Source organism: Lytechinus variegatus, chromosome 1, assembly GCF_018143015.1.
Source record: "Lytechinus variegatus isolate NC3 chromosome 1, Lvar_3.0, whole genome shotgun sequence".
NCBI classification, from domain to species: domain Eukaryota; kingdom Metazoa; phylum Echinodermata; class Echinoidea; order Temnopleuroida; family Toxopneustidae; genus Lytechinus; species Lytechinus variegatus.
In genome coordinates, this window is record NC_054740.1 from 61,682,105 (window position 1) to 61,696,823 (window position 14,719).

General features: G+C 36.4%; 1 protein-coding gene and 1 non-coding gene across 2 annotated transcripts; one reads left to right on the plus strand and one right to left on the minus strand.

Moving 5' to 3' along the window:
* Positions 1 to 443: 443 nt before the first annotated feature.
* Positions 444 to 9,684, minus strand: LOC121406493 (caveolin-2-like). Its single transcript, XM_041597504.1, has 4 exons — positions 9,597 to 9,684; positions 4,723 to 5,044; positions 1,766 to 1,858; positions 444 to 949 (listed from the first exon to the last, which is right to left on the minus strand). Exons 2-4 carry the CDS (start codon positions 5,011 to 5,013, stop codon positions 695 to 697), a joined length of 639 nt encoding a protein of 212 aa, XP_041453438.1. The 5' UTR covers positions 5,014 to 5,044; positions 9,597 to 9,684; the 3' UTR covers positions 444 to 694.
* A 4,758-nt stretch (positions 9,685 to 14,442) lies between these two features.
* On the plus strand, positions 14,443 to 14,513 carry TRNAG-GCC. Its single transcript has one exon. It is a non-coding gene; the product is annotated as a tRNA-Gly (tRNA).
* Positions 14,514 to 14,719: the final 206 nt, after the last annotated feature.

Sequence of the window (14,719 nt, forward strand, 5' to 3'; positions counted from 1 at the left end):
CGGCGGAGCAAATTTCGGCTGAGCAATAGTCGGCGGAGCAAATATCGGCGGAGCAAATTTCGGCGGAGCAAATGTCGGCGGAGCAAATGTCGAGGAGCAAATGTCGCGGAGCAAATGTCGCATTTTGGGGAGCATTTGTCACCGGAGCAATCGTCGCCGGAGCATGTGTCATGGATTCGATCGATGACCACATTTTATTTTCTTTTGGGGGGTTTCGGGTTTTTTTTTTTTGCTTCTCAAATTTCCCCTTCATGATATTTGACGTTCGGTATCAGCAGTGGAATTCGGAAGCAAGGGTTTTGATATTAGATTGTGCACTCTTTTGGAAATTTGAATGCGAGAGAAGGGAACGACCCCCCCCCCCCAAAAAAAAAAAAAATAATAATAATAATAAATAAAATAAAATAAATAAAAAAAATAAATAAATAAAATCAACCATTCATTACTAATTATGATAAAAAGAACCCGTCCTTGGAAACAGTTCATACATGTATCTACCAGATAACAAAAGCGATTTAAGGAAAATCATGATGTTAAAATACATTAAAATGGTACGCCCGGTGTAATGTCTTCGGGGTTCTACTGATGGCTTGGATAAAGATCGATTTGGCCAGAATATTATCTGGCTGTTGGTGTGCTGTTTTGTTTGGTTCCCGCTGTCGAGAGATGGGCCTGTATAAGATGACAAATTGCCCTAAACGTTTCCCGTGGTCATCTTCATTTCAGGCATGGTCAGCTGAGTCTTGACACCACGTTTGCTCAGCGGTTCGAGGCATTGTCGAACAATAGGTCGGTACACCATATGACAGAGCCTGAAGGTGATGTAGAAAGCCTTAAAGAAAGGCTGGACGAACCATACTATTAGGTGGCTGACAGATGCGAAGAACAACGCCCAGAAAAACGCAATAAACGGGGTAAAGAAAATGGTGAGGAATCCGTAACAAGCCAACTGAAAAAAGGTAAGAATAAATTAATGAAAAAAAAATCATTAGATTTCATAGGCCAAAGATTATGTAATGTAAATTGGAACCGCAGTTTCGTCCGACGTTCTAGAACTGACAAAAAATCGCATTATGTCGTTTGTCCATAGTCACGGACAAAATAGCTGTTCCGATTCACAGACCCTCGACAAAGACTTCATGATTTGACTTCTAAAGTGTACCGAAGTGATGACGTCACAAAAGATTTCAGACTTACCTGGTCAATCGCAGGGTCAAGCGTATTTAGGGTATGTTTTTTCCCCAAAGCTTTTTTAAGACTAGCCAAACGCGTTTAGGGTATTTAAATGTTTTTCCCCGGGGTCATAATATTCTGGTGACAACTTGTTTAGGTGCCAAAATGTGTAAATAAAGCCCTCGAAAAAATTGAAAACTATTCAAATAGACAGCTCTATGGTGTCGACATTTTGCAAAGTGTCGACGTTCGTTGGCAAAGACCAACTGTGGGAAGCCAAAGGTAGATTTTGACTAGGACACTTGAGCATTGTTTATATTTTATTGACAATATACCATTATGTCTAAGTGATGGTGATGGGGGGGGGGGCCGGGATGACCATACGAAAATCACCTTCAGATGTTTTTTTTCTCTAAGTTTCCTCTGCCCCTATAGCTTCCTGTGGTAAAAGAATATTGCCTTTGCTATATCTTTCTTGTTTTGTTTATACAATTTTCTTGGATAAATTCACAAGTCATAAGTCTATGAAATCTCAAATCAACCATAGAAAGTTTTGAAAACCAGAGGAAATGATGGAGAAATTGAAACTTACGTGGGTGTATTTATAAATTGTCCCGTTGCATTTTTCCGTACATGCGAGTCCTTTGATGTCCTCAGACTCCTTGAATGTTTCAGTGAAACCGGTCTAAACAAGAAGGAGAATGTGTACATCCAGAGAAAATCCAATTAAATATTGAAAATTCATTGTTGTAGCCCTCATTCGAAGAAAGTGTCATAAGAGCAAAGTTTACATTTTAAACATAACTCGGTCGACGAAAACAGTAAGTTATTTTCTAAAAAATAGTACATTATGTTTTTAAAAAGGTCGAAGGAATATCAAAATATACTACGATTTCTTTTCTAGTCTGAATATCCAATGGCTTCTTTTGTTAAAGGTCAAGTCCACCTCAAAAAATGTTGATTTGAATCAATAGAGAAAAATCAGACAAGCGCAATGCTGAAAATTTCATCAAAATCGGATGTAAAATAAGAAAGTTATGACATTTCAAAGTTTCGCTTATTTTCAATAAAATAGTTATATGAACGAGCCAGTTACATCCAAATGAGAAAGTCGATGACGTCATTTACTCACTATTTCTTTTGTTTTTTTTATTGTTTGAATTATACAATATTTCAATTTTTACGAATTTGATGATTAGGACCTCATTGCCTGAAGCACAAAATGTTAAAATAGTGGAATTCCACTTGTTCAGGGAGGACTGAGACTTCATTTCACATGACAATGACGAGAAAATAAAAATATTTCTTATTTTATATAATAAAATACAAAAGAAATAGTGAGTGAGTGATGTCATCAACTCTTACATTTGGATGTAACTGGCTCGTTCATATAACTATTTTGTTGAAAATAAGCGAAACTTTAAAATGCCATAACTTTCTTATTTTACATCCGATTTTGATGAAATTTTCAGTGTTATGCTTGTTGAATTTTTCTCTTTTTATTCAAATCAAGTTTTTGTTGGGGTGGACTTGTCCTTTAAGGGTATGTTGTTGAATTTTTCTTTTTATTCAAATCAAGTTTTTGTTAGGGTGGACTTGTCCTTTAAGGGTATGGGAATTATAGACTGCACTGAAACTGGATTCGCATTTGACTGAGTTGAAAATCCACCAATTTGAAATTGATGATAATCTGATGACATTAACTGTGAAAAGTGGATGCATTCGTATATCCCTGTGGATATTTTACTTTGATTATTGATGGTTTAAGGGATGGGCCAGGCTGGAAATATCTATATCTCAATAAATAGAGTTAAACTCACAGAGTAAAATGCTGAAAAATTGATCAAAATCGGATAAGAAATAACAAATTTATTGAATTTTAAAGATTTGCATTATTCCGGTGAAACAGTTCTAGGCACGTCTTTATGAATATTCATTAGGTGGGCTGATGATGTCATATCCCCCACTTGTTCTTTTGTATTTTATTATGTGAAATTAGGTTTATTCAATTTTTTTTACCGAGAACTAAAACGATTGGGTTGACAACTGATTAAAGTGCATTTATTGCTGCCACTTATCACATCATTATGAATCATTTATAGATTCATGTAATAACATAAGAAAAAGGAAGTGGGAATGTGACATCATAAGCCCACCTAATGAATATTCATGACGATGTGTATATAACCATTTTCACAAAATATTGATAAAATTTCAAATTCAATAATTTCGTTATCTGTTATCCGATTTGTAATGAAATTTTCAGCATTTTGCTCAATTAAGTTTATTCTGTTTATTTTCTATAATATTTTCATCCCGGACCATCACTTTAATACGCTGAACTAGAAAATACGGAGTTTTAACACAACAGAATGAATCCTATATACAACGCAGCAAATGTATCGAAAATGCAAGTCAGGTCTTTGACGAGGGCATGGGCGGCGGTACGTATTTTCGTTTAGAGGGGGGGGGGGCAAAGCCCCAAAGGGCACTTGTATCATGCCAAAAAGAGCATCTTGGTTCAGAGATTTTCACCATGAGATTATCATTTGAATGAAGAAGTTGTGTGTTATTTAGTTAAGCAAAGTTTTCTTTGAAGTGAATTCTGATTGTTAAGCTATATAGGCCTATTTAGGTTTTATTTTTTTCGAGCGAGTATAGCGAGCGAGCGATTTGTAAAAAAAATAAAATATGAAAATCGCTTTTTGGTCAAGTATGGACGTATTTACTGTATAAATAGTCATCCTTGCGAGTTGTTGCGAGCGCGAATCACGAGTTCAAACTTCCGGAAATTTAATGTAATAAGAGATGAAAAGTAAACATTTCGAGCAGCTTTTGTAGTCATACAAAAATGATGTGAATCTATTTTAAAAATTAACGCGATCTGCAATTTTCAATATTTTTACCAGAAAAAGAACATTTTAAAGACTACATTTAGTGAATCATGAATATGAAACGGGCTCACCAGTCGAATAAACTGAGCGCGAAGCGCGAGCTGATATTCTTGCAAAAAAAATGGACATTCTTGGTATTTTATTTAACCAGGAACAGAATGACTACCTTAATAAACAATGATTGGTGCGAGCGCTAAAACCGAAGCAAAAAATTGTAATATTCCAACCTGAAGACTGGACACTAAGTATTTTTATATGAATAGGATAAGTATTTTACTAAACAATAATTGAGGCGAGCGCGAAGCGCGTGCGAGAAAATTGTAATTTTCTCACCTGAAAACGGGATATTCTAAGCACTGTTTGTAACCAGAAACAAACGACATATTTGCATTTTTTGGTCAGCTCTGAAACGTAGGACGAAACTTCTGTTCCGATTCATCGCTGCACGAAACCCCCCTTGCTGACATTTCACCTCATTGTGCTGGTGATTTTGGTATTACAGTAAGATGATGGAAGAAAAAAAACTCGCTAAGTAAATGCATCCAGTAAATTCATATAATTGAGTAATTTTAAAAGAGAATTTCATGACATACTTGAAACAAAATTTGAATAAAAAGTTTTTTTTCATAGAATAAAAAATAAGGCCTTTACATACCGATACATGTGCAGGGAAATCATATATCATTGCGTCAGCTTCAGCTTCACCACTGTCATTTGGCAACTTTTGTTGCGACCCCAGGGTTTGTAATGGTTGCAATGGTATATCTGCTTGTTGCGATGCTGGTTCTTGAACTTGTAGCAGTGTCGGTGGTTGTACTTGTTGCAGTGGCGGTAGATGTGTTTGTGGTGACATCCCTGGTCCGTGTTCTTGCTGCACATGTTGACTTTCTCTCGGTAAACTCGGTCCCGCTGGAGCAATTTCCGCTGGATGAACCTGATGAGCCATGTTTTTTTTCAATCACTGTAAATCCTACTGTCTTTAAGATCAAGTGAAGACAAAAGAAACGCATTCTAATGTAGTTTTTACTCTTTATGATATGAGGGGCGTAACAAAGGTCGATGGCCAGGAGGGGGGGGGGGCAATAGCCAAAAATTTCCCGGTCGTATTATGGTATTTTTTATGATTGTGCCCCGAGCTTAGGGCGAAGCTCAATGCATGATAAGTAAAAATAAAAAAGAGGGCCACAGCATGGCGCGTTGTTGATAAAGTTAACTAATATCAGTCCCGAGCGAGCGAAGCGAGAGAGAAAAAATCACCCATTCATGACAATCTAACTTTGAGATTGATTTTGACATGGTATTCAGAAAATAACATATCGTGCATCTTCCTTTTCTTTCATCTTTCCTTTTTGTTCTCGGTTGTAAAACTTTTGGGGTCCAGCCGTATGTGGATTGGGTTCTGGGCGAGGGCGGCACCATGATTTTCAGCCTAGGGGGGAGGTAAAAGAACATTTGGGCGGGAGGGGGCGGGGCAACTCCAAAATATTTTGCCCATTTCTAAAATCGAGTGAGAAGCGCGAGCTAATTTTTTTTTAATGTAGACCCTACAAACTTGAAAATGGACCTGTTAAGGACCAGCTGTTTGCACTAGGTCATGAATATGATATCTCACCTAATAAATAATGCGAGCGTGAATTGCGAGATGAACATTTTTGATTTCCTGAGATGAAAACTGGACGTTCATAAGCATTTTATTGTAATCATTAAATGGATGGCTATCTAATTAAACAATCGATAATAGGCGGTGCTGCACCATCCCGAGTTTGCTCAATCTCGAGATTTTAGTGCGATCAGCCCTCTTCGCGATTAATCTCGAGATTCAAGAAACCCCGTCTCCACCATCGCACGAAGAGCGATTCTTGCTCGAGCGAGGCAACAAGCCGATATTCCGAGCATGCGCACTTTCGATCTTGGAGTTTCATCGGCCCGCGCTTTTGAATAACTTCCCGCGATATGCAATCAAGTACATGTACTCTTTCGCCGAATTCGACCGTTGTTATGCAACAATCCTCTCAGCTCAGCCGCGCTATAATTATAAGCGAGTGAAGTATTCTTCGTTTAATATGATGGCGGACTCCGAGGCAATGACAGAGGGGGAGAGAGAGAAGGGGGAGGAAAGAAATGCTATTTGCTCACATTTTGCGAAGGAATAAGACGACAATGCTGTCAGTATTGTTATTGACTATGACCAAGGAGATATCACCTCGAACTATGACCATCGTCGATAATGAGCGCCTCCCCCATCGGTCTGGTCTCTCCCAAAATCCATTCACGGGGGGCTTGACACCATCGTTGCTGATTGGGGAATTGATGAACGCTATGATAAAGTTGACTTTCGCATGCGTTCGGTATAATCGCTGTTTATGTTTTTTCCAAGGCGGAAATGGAACGCGAATTGCATTATGGACTGAAGGTCATGAATAAATTAACCCGAGTCCAAACCCGAGTGCGTCTGCACCTACGAATTAGCGCGATAATTCGTAAATAGCGCGCTATTTTGCAAATAAACCCGAGTTGACTTGGGATTGCAATCTCGAGATTAATCCTACGAACTAGCGCGATAATTGCGTCTGCATTACAAACAATCTCGAGATTTTTCAGATCGGGATAATTTGCCGGATCAGAAATAGCGCGCTAATTTGAAAACTCGGGATGGTGCAGACGGCCCTATTCAGACGTTCTAACCACTTTTTGTAATCATTAATTTGATGGTTATTTAATTAAAAAAATAATTGATGCGAGCGCGAAGCGAGAGCTAAAATTTTTTAATGTAAATTATGAATATGTAGGATGTGTATCTCACTAAAACGAATAATGAAATCTCGAATCACGAGAAGCATATTGACTTGAACATTGGATTTTTAAGCCCAATGTAAACAGACAGTTTCAGTCAACAGTTATTTTTAATTTTATATAATGACCTGAAAAATTCATGTTAGTAACGAAAATTGTTGGGAGTTAACAGTGAATGAACGATTTTTTTCAGAATGTAAAGAGCTAAAATCTGTCACTTATGAGCACTTTGCAGCTTAAGTAGGATGCTTACGACAACATTTACTATATATATTTTTTTAATTTTAACTTTCAAAATTTCGGGGGTGTAGCAAACTAACTGGGGGTAAATGCCCCCGTGCCTCCTCCCCTAGGTGCTGCTACTGGTCTGGGGAGGAGCCCCCGGAATCTCGTGATATTTTTTTTTATATTGCAGATGGCCACTGTTACATCAAATCGCGAGTACATACACAACACATAACCTCAACGCAGTTGCGTAAAATAAACGAAATCTGAGGCAGCACAACATCGCAAACTCGCCAGCGAGCGAAGCGAGCCAGAAAATTTGGGCATTTAAAATTTAGCCAAAGTAAACATTAAGAGGCTTTTCACGGTAAATCTAGCCAGCGTAAAGCTTTACTTAGGTTAGGTCATGATTATAGGGGATAAATCTAACCCTTGGCTAAGGATTTTTTCGTCCTGATTGCGACCGTTATTGTATAAAATTTAGCAATCTTATAATAGACGCCATCTATCTTTCTTCCTGTTCTTTATATTTTTCAATTATCAGCAGCCAGTTTATGGCCTTTTTTGGGTCTCTTTTCTTCATATTCTGATTTTCATATTTAGATTTCGGCTCCACCTTCATTTCCGTTTCTTTTGCCTCTTTCTTTTACCCGCCATTCTTGCCCTTGCCATTGACTCATATATCTCTTGATTTTATATACCTCTCTTGCTTATCATGTTAATATATTAATATTTCAGGATATTTTGTACTTTGTACTTTCCTTCATTGTCCCGTTTTCCTTCCATTTTCCCTATCTTTTAATTTCTCCCTTTCTCAGATCACTTTCTTCTCCTTCTTTTTCCTTTCCCTTACCCTTTCTCTCTTTCCCCCAGCTATTTTTCTCGTTTTTATTTCCAGAGGGGATGTCTTTACTCATTTCCCCCTCCATCTGTTTATGGTTTATCATTTTTATTATGTATTATACCATGCATTCGCTTTGACTTTTGTACAAAGGGGTCGGCGTTTATAAGGCTTCTCGTTCTTTTGTCGTCCCCAAATACCATAAAATCGTTTGTTATGTAATTGTATTTGTCTTTTCTTCTTACCTTAAATTCTTTATGATAATTCTCCTTTTCATGTACTCATGCTTTATGGTGAATGAAATAAATAAACATTCAATAATATTTTACTCATTAACAGGTACAAATCTCGCACAAGAAGTTGGGTCCGGGGAGGAGCGTGAACCATTTAAAACAAAGGCTGGTGATCGGGGGAGGGGCACTTTTAAGTACTAAAAAACCCCAAGAAATACCCCCTTACAAACGTTTTCAATGTCACTTTTTTATCGTAGAAAGGCCCTTATTATGTGATTACGATTGCCCCTTTGCCTCAATATATGTGCATATTCTCACATCAGATAAGTTACCTTTTATGAAACCGCTCTTTTCATTCCAAATCAGCGACTGTTCTCTTTATTTAGTGTTTAATTCCATTCTGCAATCATTAAATATTGTTCACCTTTATATAACTTTCTAATCCCATAATAAAAATCATTGTCAGCTTTGAAAAAAGAGATGTGTTAATGGCTCAACTTGCCCCATCTGTGGGGTAAGTTGAGCCACGTACCTTCTGGGGCAATTTGAACCACAAAAACTATGTACAAAATGTATGGGGGAAGAACCAGCATAATTATGTCAATTTTTATTCAAAGTCTATTCACTTGCAAAATCTCTACAAATACTAACATCTTTTAAAAGGGAGAGAACGTTCATGTGAATCTGCTTCTTTCTGCCTGCATATCGATGGCCTTTTCATGTTTCTTTGTATTTATGTACATTACCATGGCTCAACTTGCCCCATGTTGGCTGGCACGACTTATATTACCCCAGTCCGAACTTAATGCGATAATTTCGCATCAACACATTTCTTATGCATCCATCATGTAAAAGACTATGACAAGAACGAAGATTCATACCTGGGCTAACAATGTTGTTCTTATGTTTTTATTATATTTAAAGACGTGTGTGTGTAAAAAGCACTTATTTATTTCGCACCCTTTTTTTAACCTTTTTGTCTCAAATTTGTGTTTTTCCCTTTAAACAAAATATTTTTTGCTTCAAAGTTGAAAACAATGTGGTGTGGTTATGAGTTTTGCAATGGGTCATCAATACATGACACCACCACAATGTCTGATTCATTCATTGTTGGCCTGGGGCTGATGGCTCAACTTGCCCCTGTGCTCAACTTACCCTGCCTTCCCCTACTAATAACGCATTTTGACCTAATTTGGTAAGTGTTCTTTTGCCCCCGGATCCCACATGTAAGTTTACATGCTTCGGTAATTTCGAGGTGGATAGATATGCAAACAAATGTTTGTTGTTTTTTAGATAGCATCCGTTTTAAAAGAGGAAGAGTTGTTTTTCCCCTGACCCCCCCCCCCCCCCCTTTCAACTCCGCTGGACATTGGCTTGAGGTTGAATGACATTAATGTTAGATAAAATTCTTAAAATCGAAAAATATTCTCGACTTACCTAAGACTACGAAATAAGCGTGAATTTGTCCCTACAAGCAGACTAGTATATAACGACAATTTCGAACTTTTCCAGAAGAGCTAATAAGTTACCGCTATATTGGTTCAATTTTTCTCAATATGACTGAGCCCCCAAAGACCCCAAAAGATCTCTTGAAATGTTTATACGGTTACCATGACAAGAGTGTGCAATGTCTATTATTGTCTATCCTAGGCGATATGGATATCTTTATGGCTATTGTTGCAACAAACAAGAACTTGTATTCAGCTGTCATGGCTGTTTTATGCGTACTTCGAGAAGCCATTGTGAATGACGTATAAGGTATTCCCCCTCTTTCCCCCGGACCATGGGATATGTATAATGTAAAACATAGCATAAGGCAGGGTAAGTTGTGATATTTTTTGCTTTTTGCATGTTAGAATTGATATGATTAATAATCTTGTAGAAACAAGTACCTTGCCTTAAAAAACAATTCTTCTGAAATATTTCTCACCTATTAAAACTTTCTATGAAAGTCATTTTTGAAAGTCACCTTTGCAAAAAAAAGAGATGTCAACTTGCCCCATCTGTGGGGTAAGTTGAGCCACAAAAACTAGGTTAAAAAATGAATGGGGGAAGAACCAGTATGTCAATCTTTTTATTTAAAGTCTTTTCGCTTTCAAAATCTCTACAAATACTTATATCCTCTAAGAACTGTCATGTGAATTTGCTACTTTCTGCCTGCATATCGATTGCCTTTTCAGGTTTCTTTATATATATATATATAAATCCCTCAAAAAAAGTTCCGCAACTCAAGTTTGAGTGCTAATAAATTTCTTAGTGTGCCATCATCATATGTAAAAGTGGTATCATTGGAAAGTATGATTATTCCTCTTTACGATCATGTGTCATTTGTAATGCTAGTGTTATCATGAAATACACAGACATGATAAATATGCAGCAATGTAAAAAATGAAATGTTGCAAAATTCGTTGCCATGTCATGTTTGAGTTCTGCAACTCAAACTGCAAGTTTGAGTGCTAATAAATTTCTTAATGTGCCATCATCACGTGTAAAAGTGATATCTTTAGAAAGCATGATTATTCTTCTTTACAATCATGTGTCATTTGTAATGCTAGTGTTATCATGAAATACACAGACATGATAATACGCAGCAATGTTAGACATGAAATGTTGCAAAATGCGTCGTTTGCAATAGCGAATTTCCAATTGTTTCGATGATGGACCGAGTGCATTCACTGTCACCTGCATGGTGGAAATTCTATAGAAATGGAGACTCTTGTTAGAAATCAATGCATTTTGCAACATTTCACTTCTGACTTTTCTCGATGTTCAGGGTGATTGCATATTCCATGATTACATAATCACAGCAAATGGCATGTCATTGTAAAGAAGAATAATTTAGCTTTCCAATGATACCAGTTTCATCTTTTATACTTCATTAACCAAAAAGATATCATCCCCCAAAACTGAGTTGCAAAACTTTTTTGAGGGGTTTATATATATATATATATATATATATATATATATATATATACATTAACATAAGAATTACCATGGCTCAACCTGCCCAATGTTGGCTGGCACGAATTACCCCAGTCCGAACTTAATGCGATAATTTCGCATCCACACATTTCTTATGCATCTATCATGTAAAAGACTATGACAAGAATGAAGATCCATACCTGGGCTAACAATGTTTTTCTTATGTATTTATCAAATTTAAAGATGTGTAAAAAGCACTTATTTATTTTCGCATTTTTTTTTACTTATTTGGCTGTAATTTGTATTTTTCCCTCTTAATAAGTATTTATTGTTTCAAAGTTGAAAACAATGTGGTGGGGAAAAAGGTTATGTAATGGCTCATCAATACATGACACCACCACAACGTCCGATTCATTCATTATTGGCCCGGGGGTCACTAGCGTATCTACGGGGGGGTGGCAGACTGCCCCCTGACCCCCCCCCCCCCCGACGAGCCACAACCCATGCAAAGGACGTATCCCTGCCCCCTGACGAGCTTGAAAGACCTTTTTTGCCCCCCTGACGAGCTTGAAGACCTTTTTTTTTGCTTGTCAATTTTTTTGGCGGACGTTTTTGCTCCCCCTGTGGAAAATCCTAGGTACGCCACTGCTGGGGATGGTGGCTCTACTTGCCCCTATGCTCAACTTACCCCGCCTTCCCCTACTGTTTTGTGAAATAAAGCAAAAACGTAAAAATGTCAGAACATGTTTCGTTTACATTCGATTTTGAAGAAATTCCAATGAGCTTGTTTGATTTGTCTCTTTTTATTAATATTTTGTTGCGGGAGCTTGCCCTCTTGCATAATAATTGCAGAATATTTCTTAAAAGGAAAGTATGTACTTTTACATTCTTTATGTAGGTCTTTATGGTGTATGTTTAGCACGTATGCCAACATATTTTAATTTTCTTGTTCCTATTTATTTTTAACGATATGAATCACGGCTTTATGTACTGTGATCGCCTATATGGAAGAATATTTAGTCGTCTATATATTTTATTTTTTGTGTTTAATGGTGTCAAATTAATGTTGCTTGGCATAAAAAACTATCGTTCCACCCGATTAAGATTTTCAGAGAGAGAACATATTGAATAAAACGTTAATATATATTCAATTTCAGAGTGAAATGCCATGATCTTTCATTGGAAAAAAGAAAGTTATGACATTTTAAAGTTTTGCTTAATTTCACCAATTATGTGCACATCCTGGTCGGTATGCAAAGAGGGGGGGGGGGGGGGGGGTGGCTGATGACATCATCGAATGACTTATTCTTTTGTATTTCATTACACTATGAAATATGAAATATGTTTATTTTCTCCTAATTGTCATGTGAAACACAATTTTTGAATTATTATTGTTTTAACATTTTTGGTCAAGTTGATCATTTTTGTCAAATCTGTAAAAATTTAAGTTTTTGTATAATTATTATTCAAATAAGGGAAAATAGTGAGTAAGGAGTATAATCTCTCATTTGCATATCAATAAAATGGTGAGTAAGGAGTATAATCTCTCATTTGCATATCAATGAGATGTGCAAATAACTGTTTGGGGAAAGTAAGTGAAACTTTTTTTTTATTTAACATCCGATTTTGATGAAATTTTCACCATTTGATTTTGTTGACTGATTGAAATCAACATTTTCCTTGGGTGGATTTGACCTTTAAACGAAACGGGAGTTAATCTCAACCAGCCACTTACCGAAGCCGAACCAATATTTTAAACAGCTGAAAATGTTATACTACATTGAACTATAGAGAGTAGATGTTTAAACAGTTTAAACAAGTATATAAAATCTTTAATAACAAATTTGATTTTAATTTGATCAACAACTACTGATGGTAGGGTAAAGTAAACCGCGTGTGAAAAAAAAACAAATAGCGTTTTTATTGTGTCACTAAATGATGTTTTTTCTTATGAACAGGAGAATACTCACAGTCTATTTATTCTTATATAGCTTAACACATTCGATTATATAGCTTAGCACATTCGATCATATAAGGTAACAAAATGGGCGTATATGTACTCATCTCAAATAGACACCAGCAGTTCAATCTAGTATGTTCATCCACCAGCGAATGTTACCAGGCATCCAAACCTTCCTAGCTTGCAAATGATTATTAATCCCCAATCACATTGGAGAGGAAATGAATTCGATTAAAGTAATTTTCCACCAGTCTCTCTACCTGAGTCTATCATGCCAATGTAATGATAGATACCACACTGTAAAAACTGACTGAGTTGGTTTTAATAGAGGACCACACCCTGAGGTGATAAAACTACACCCTTGATATTGAACATAACACCAAAGAGTGTAAATGTAACAACCAAAGGTGTTGTAATAACACCTATGGGTGTAAAACTAACACCACCAATTTAACTAAGATGTAAAACAACTGGTGTGGTCCTCTATGTACACCGGTTAACACCACAGTTTTTGCTGTGCATTTTGGATTCGGTTGTCATGGACACTGTTAATTACGATCTAATCGTACCTCATAAACATGTTTAATGATCATGGTGTTTTGTGTATAATGGGGATGCGCTTCAAGCTTACTCGTTAAAATGAATTGGTGATTTCTTAATTTGCCTACTAAATTCTCGCAATGGTTTGTCAAAATACAAATTTAGAGAGTATATTCGATTAGCCTATTATGCAGTAAAGTTCAGAATAAGTCTTTCTTCTGGGACGGGGGGGGGGGGGGGTCAGAAATATATTATAATCTTGTCTGTTTTTAATGTTTCTCTTATGCTAGTCAAAATAATGAATTATTTTCTTTCTTCTTTTTTTTCCTTTTTTTTCTTATTTATTTCATTCTCTTTCTTTCTTTTTTTCTTTTTTTTTTCTTTCTTTTTTTCTTTCTTTCTTCTTTCCTTCCTTCCTTCCTTCCTTCTTTCTTTCTTTCTTTTCTTTTTTTCTTTCTTTCTTTCTTTCTTCCTTCCTTCCTTCCTTCCTTCTTTCTTTCTTTCTTTCTTTCTTTTCTTTTTTTCTTTCTTTCTTTCTTTCTTTCTTTCTTTCTTCCTTCCTTCCTTCCTTCTTTTCTTTCTTTCTTTCTTTCTTTCTTTCTTTCTTTCTATCTATCTATCTATCTTTCTTTCTTTATTTTTTCTTTATTTCTTTCTTCAAGCTCCTTTTCTATCTTTCTTTTGTTCTGCTTTTATTTTTAAATTCCTTTGTTTTTTCCTTCCTTTCCTTCTTTTTATTTTATCCAACGAACGTAAAGGGCATCAACAAGTGAGCTAAACTTTGAGCGGTTTTTAAAGAAATCACTTGACGGTGGTAATTAAAATAGTATAAAAATCATTTCTGACATAGACGAAATAAGCGCACTGGTGGTTCAGTGGTAGAATTCTCGCCTGCCACGCGGGTGGCCCGGGTTCGATTCCCGGCCAGTGCATCTTCTTTTTACTCTGATATGATTTTCTTCATTAAAGGAGAAGTCCACCCCAACAAAAAGTTAACTGAAGGAAAAGAGAAAAAAATCCAACAAGCATAACACTGAAAATTTCATCAAAATCGGATGTAAAATAAGCAAGTTTTGACACTTTTAAGTTTTGCTTAATTTAACAAAACAGTTATGCACAACCTGGTCGGTATAATATC

Excerpts from the sequence above, each read along its gene's own strand:
- LOC121406493 (XM_041597504.1), bottom strand. The coding sequence starts at position 5,013 with ATGGCTCATCAGGTTCATCCAGCGGAAATTGCTCCAGCGGGACCGAGT. Across the intron at positions 1,859-4,722 it reads ATTTCCCTGCACATGTATCG|ACCGGTTTCACTGAAACATT; the intron begins GTATGTAAAGGC and ends CTTCTTGTTTAG. Across the intron at positions 950-1,765 it reads CAATTTATAAATACACCCAC|TTGGCTTGTTACGGATTCCT; the intron begins GTAAGTTTCAAT and ends ACCTTTTTTCAG.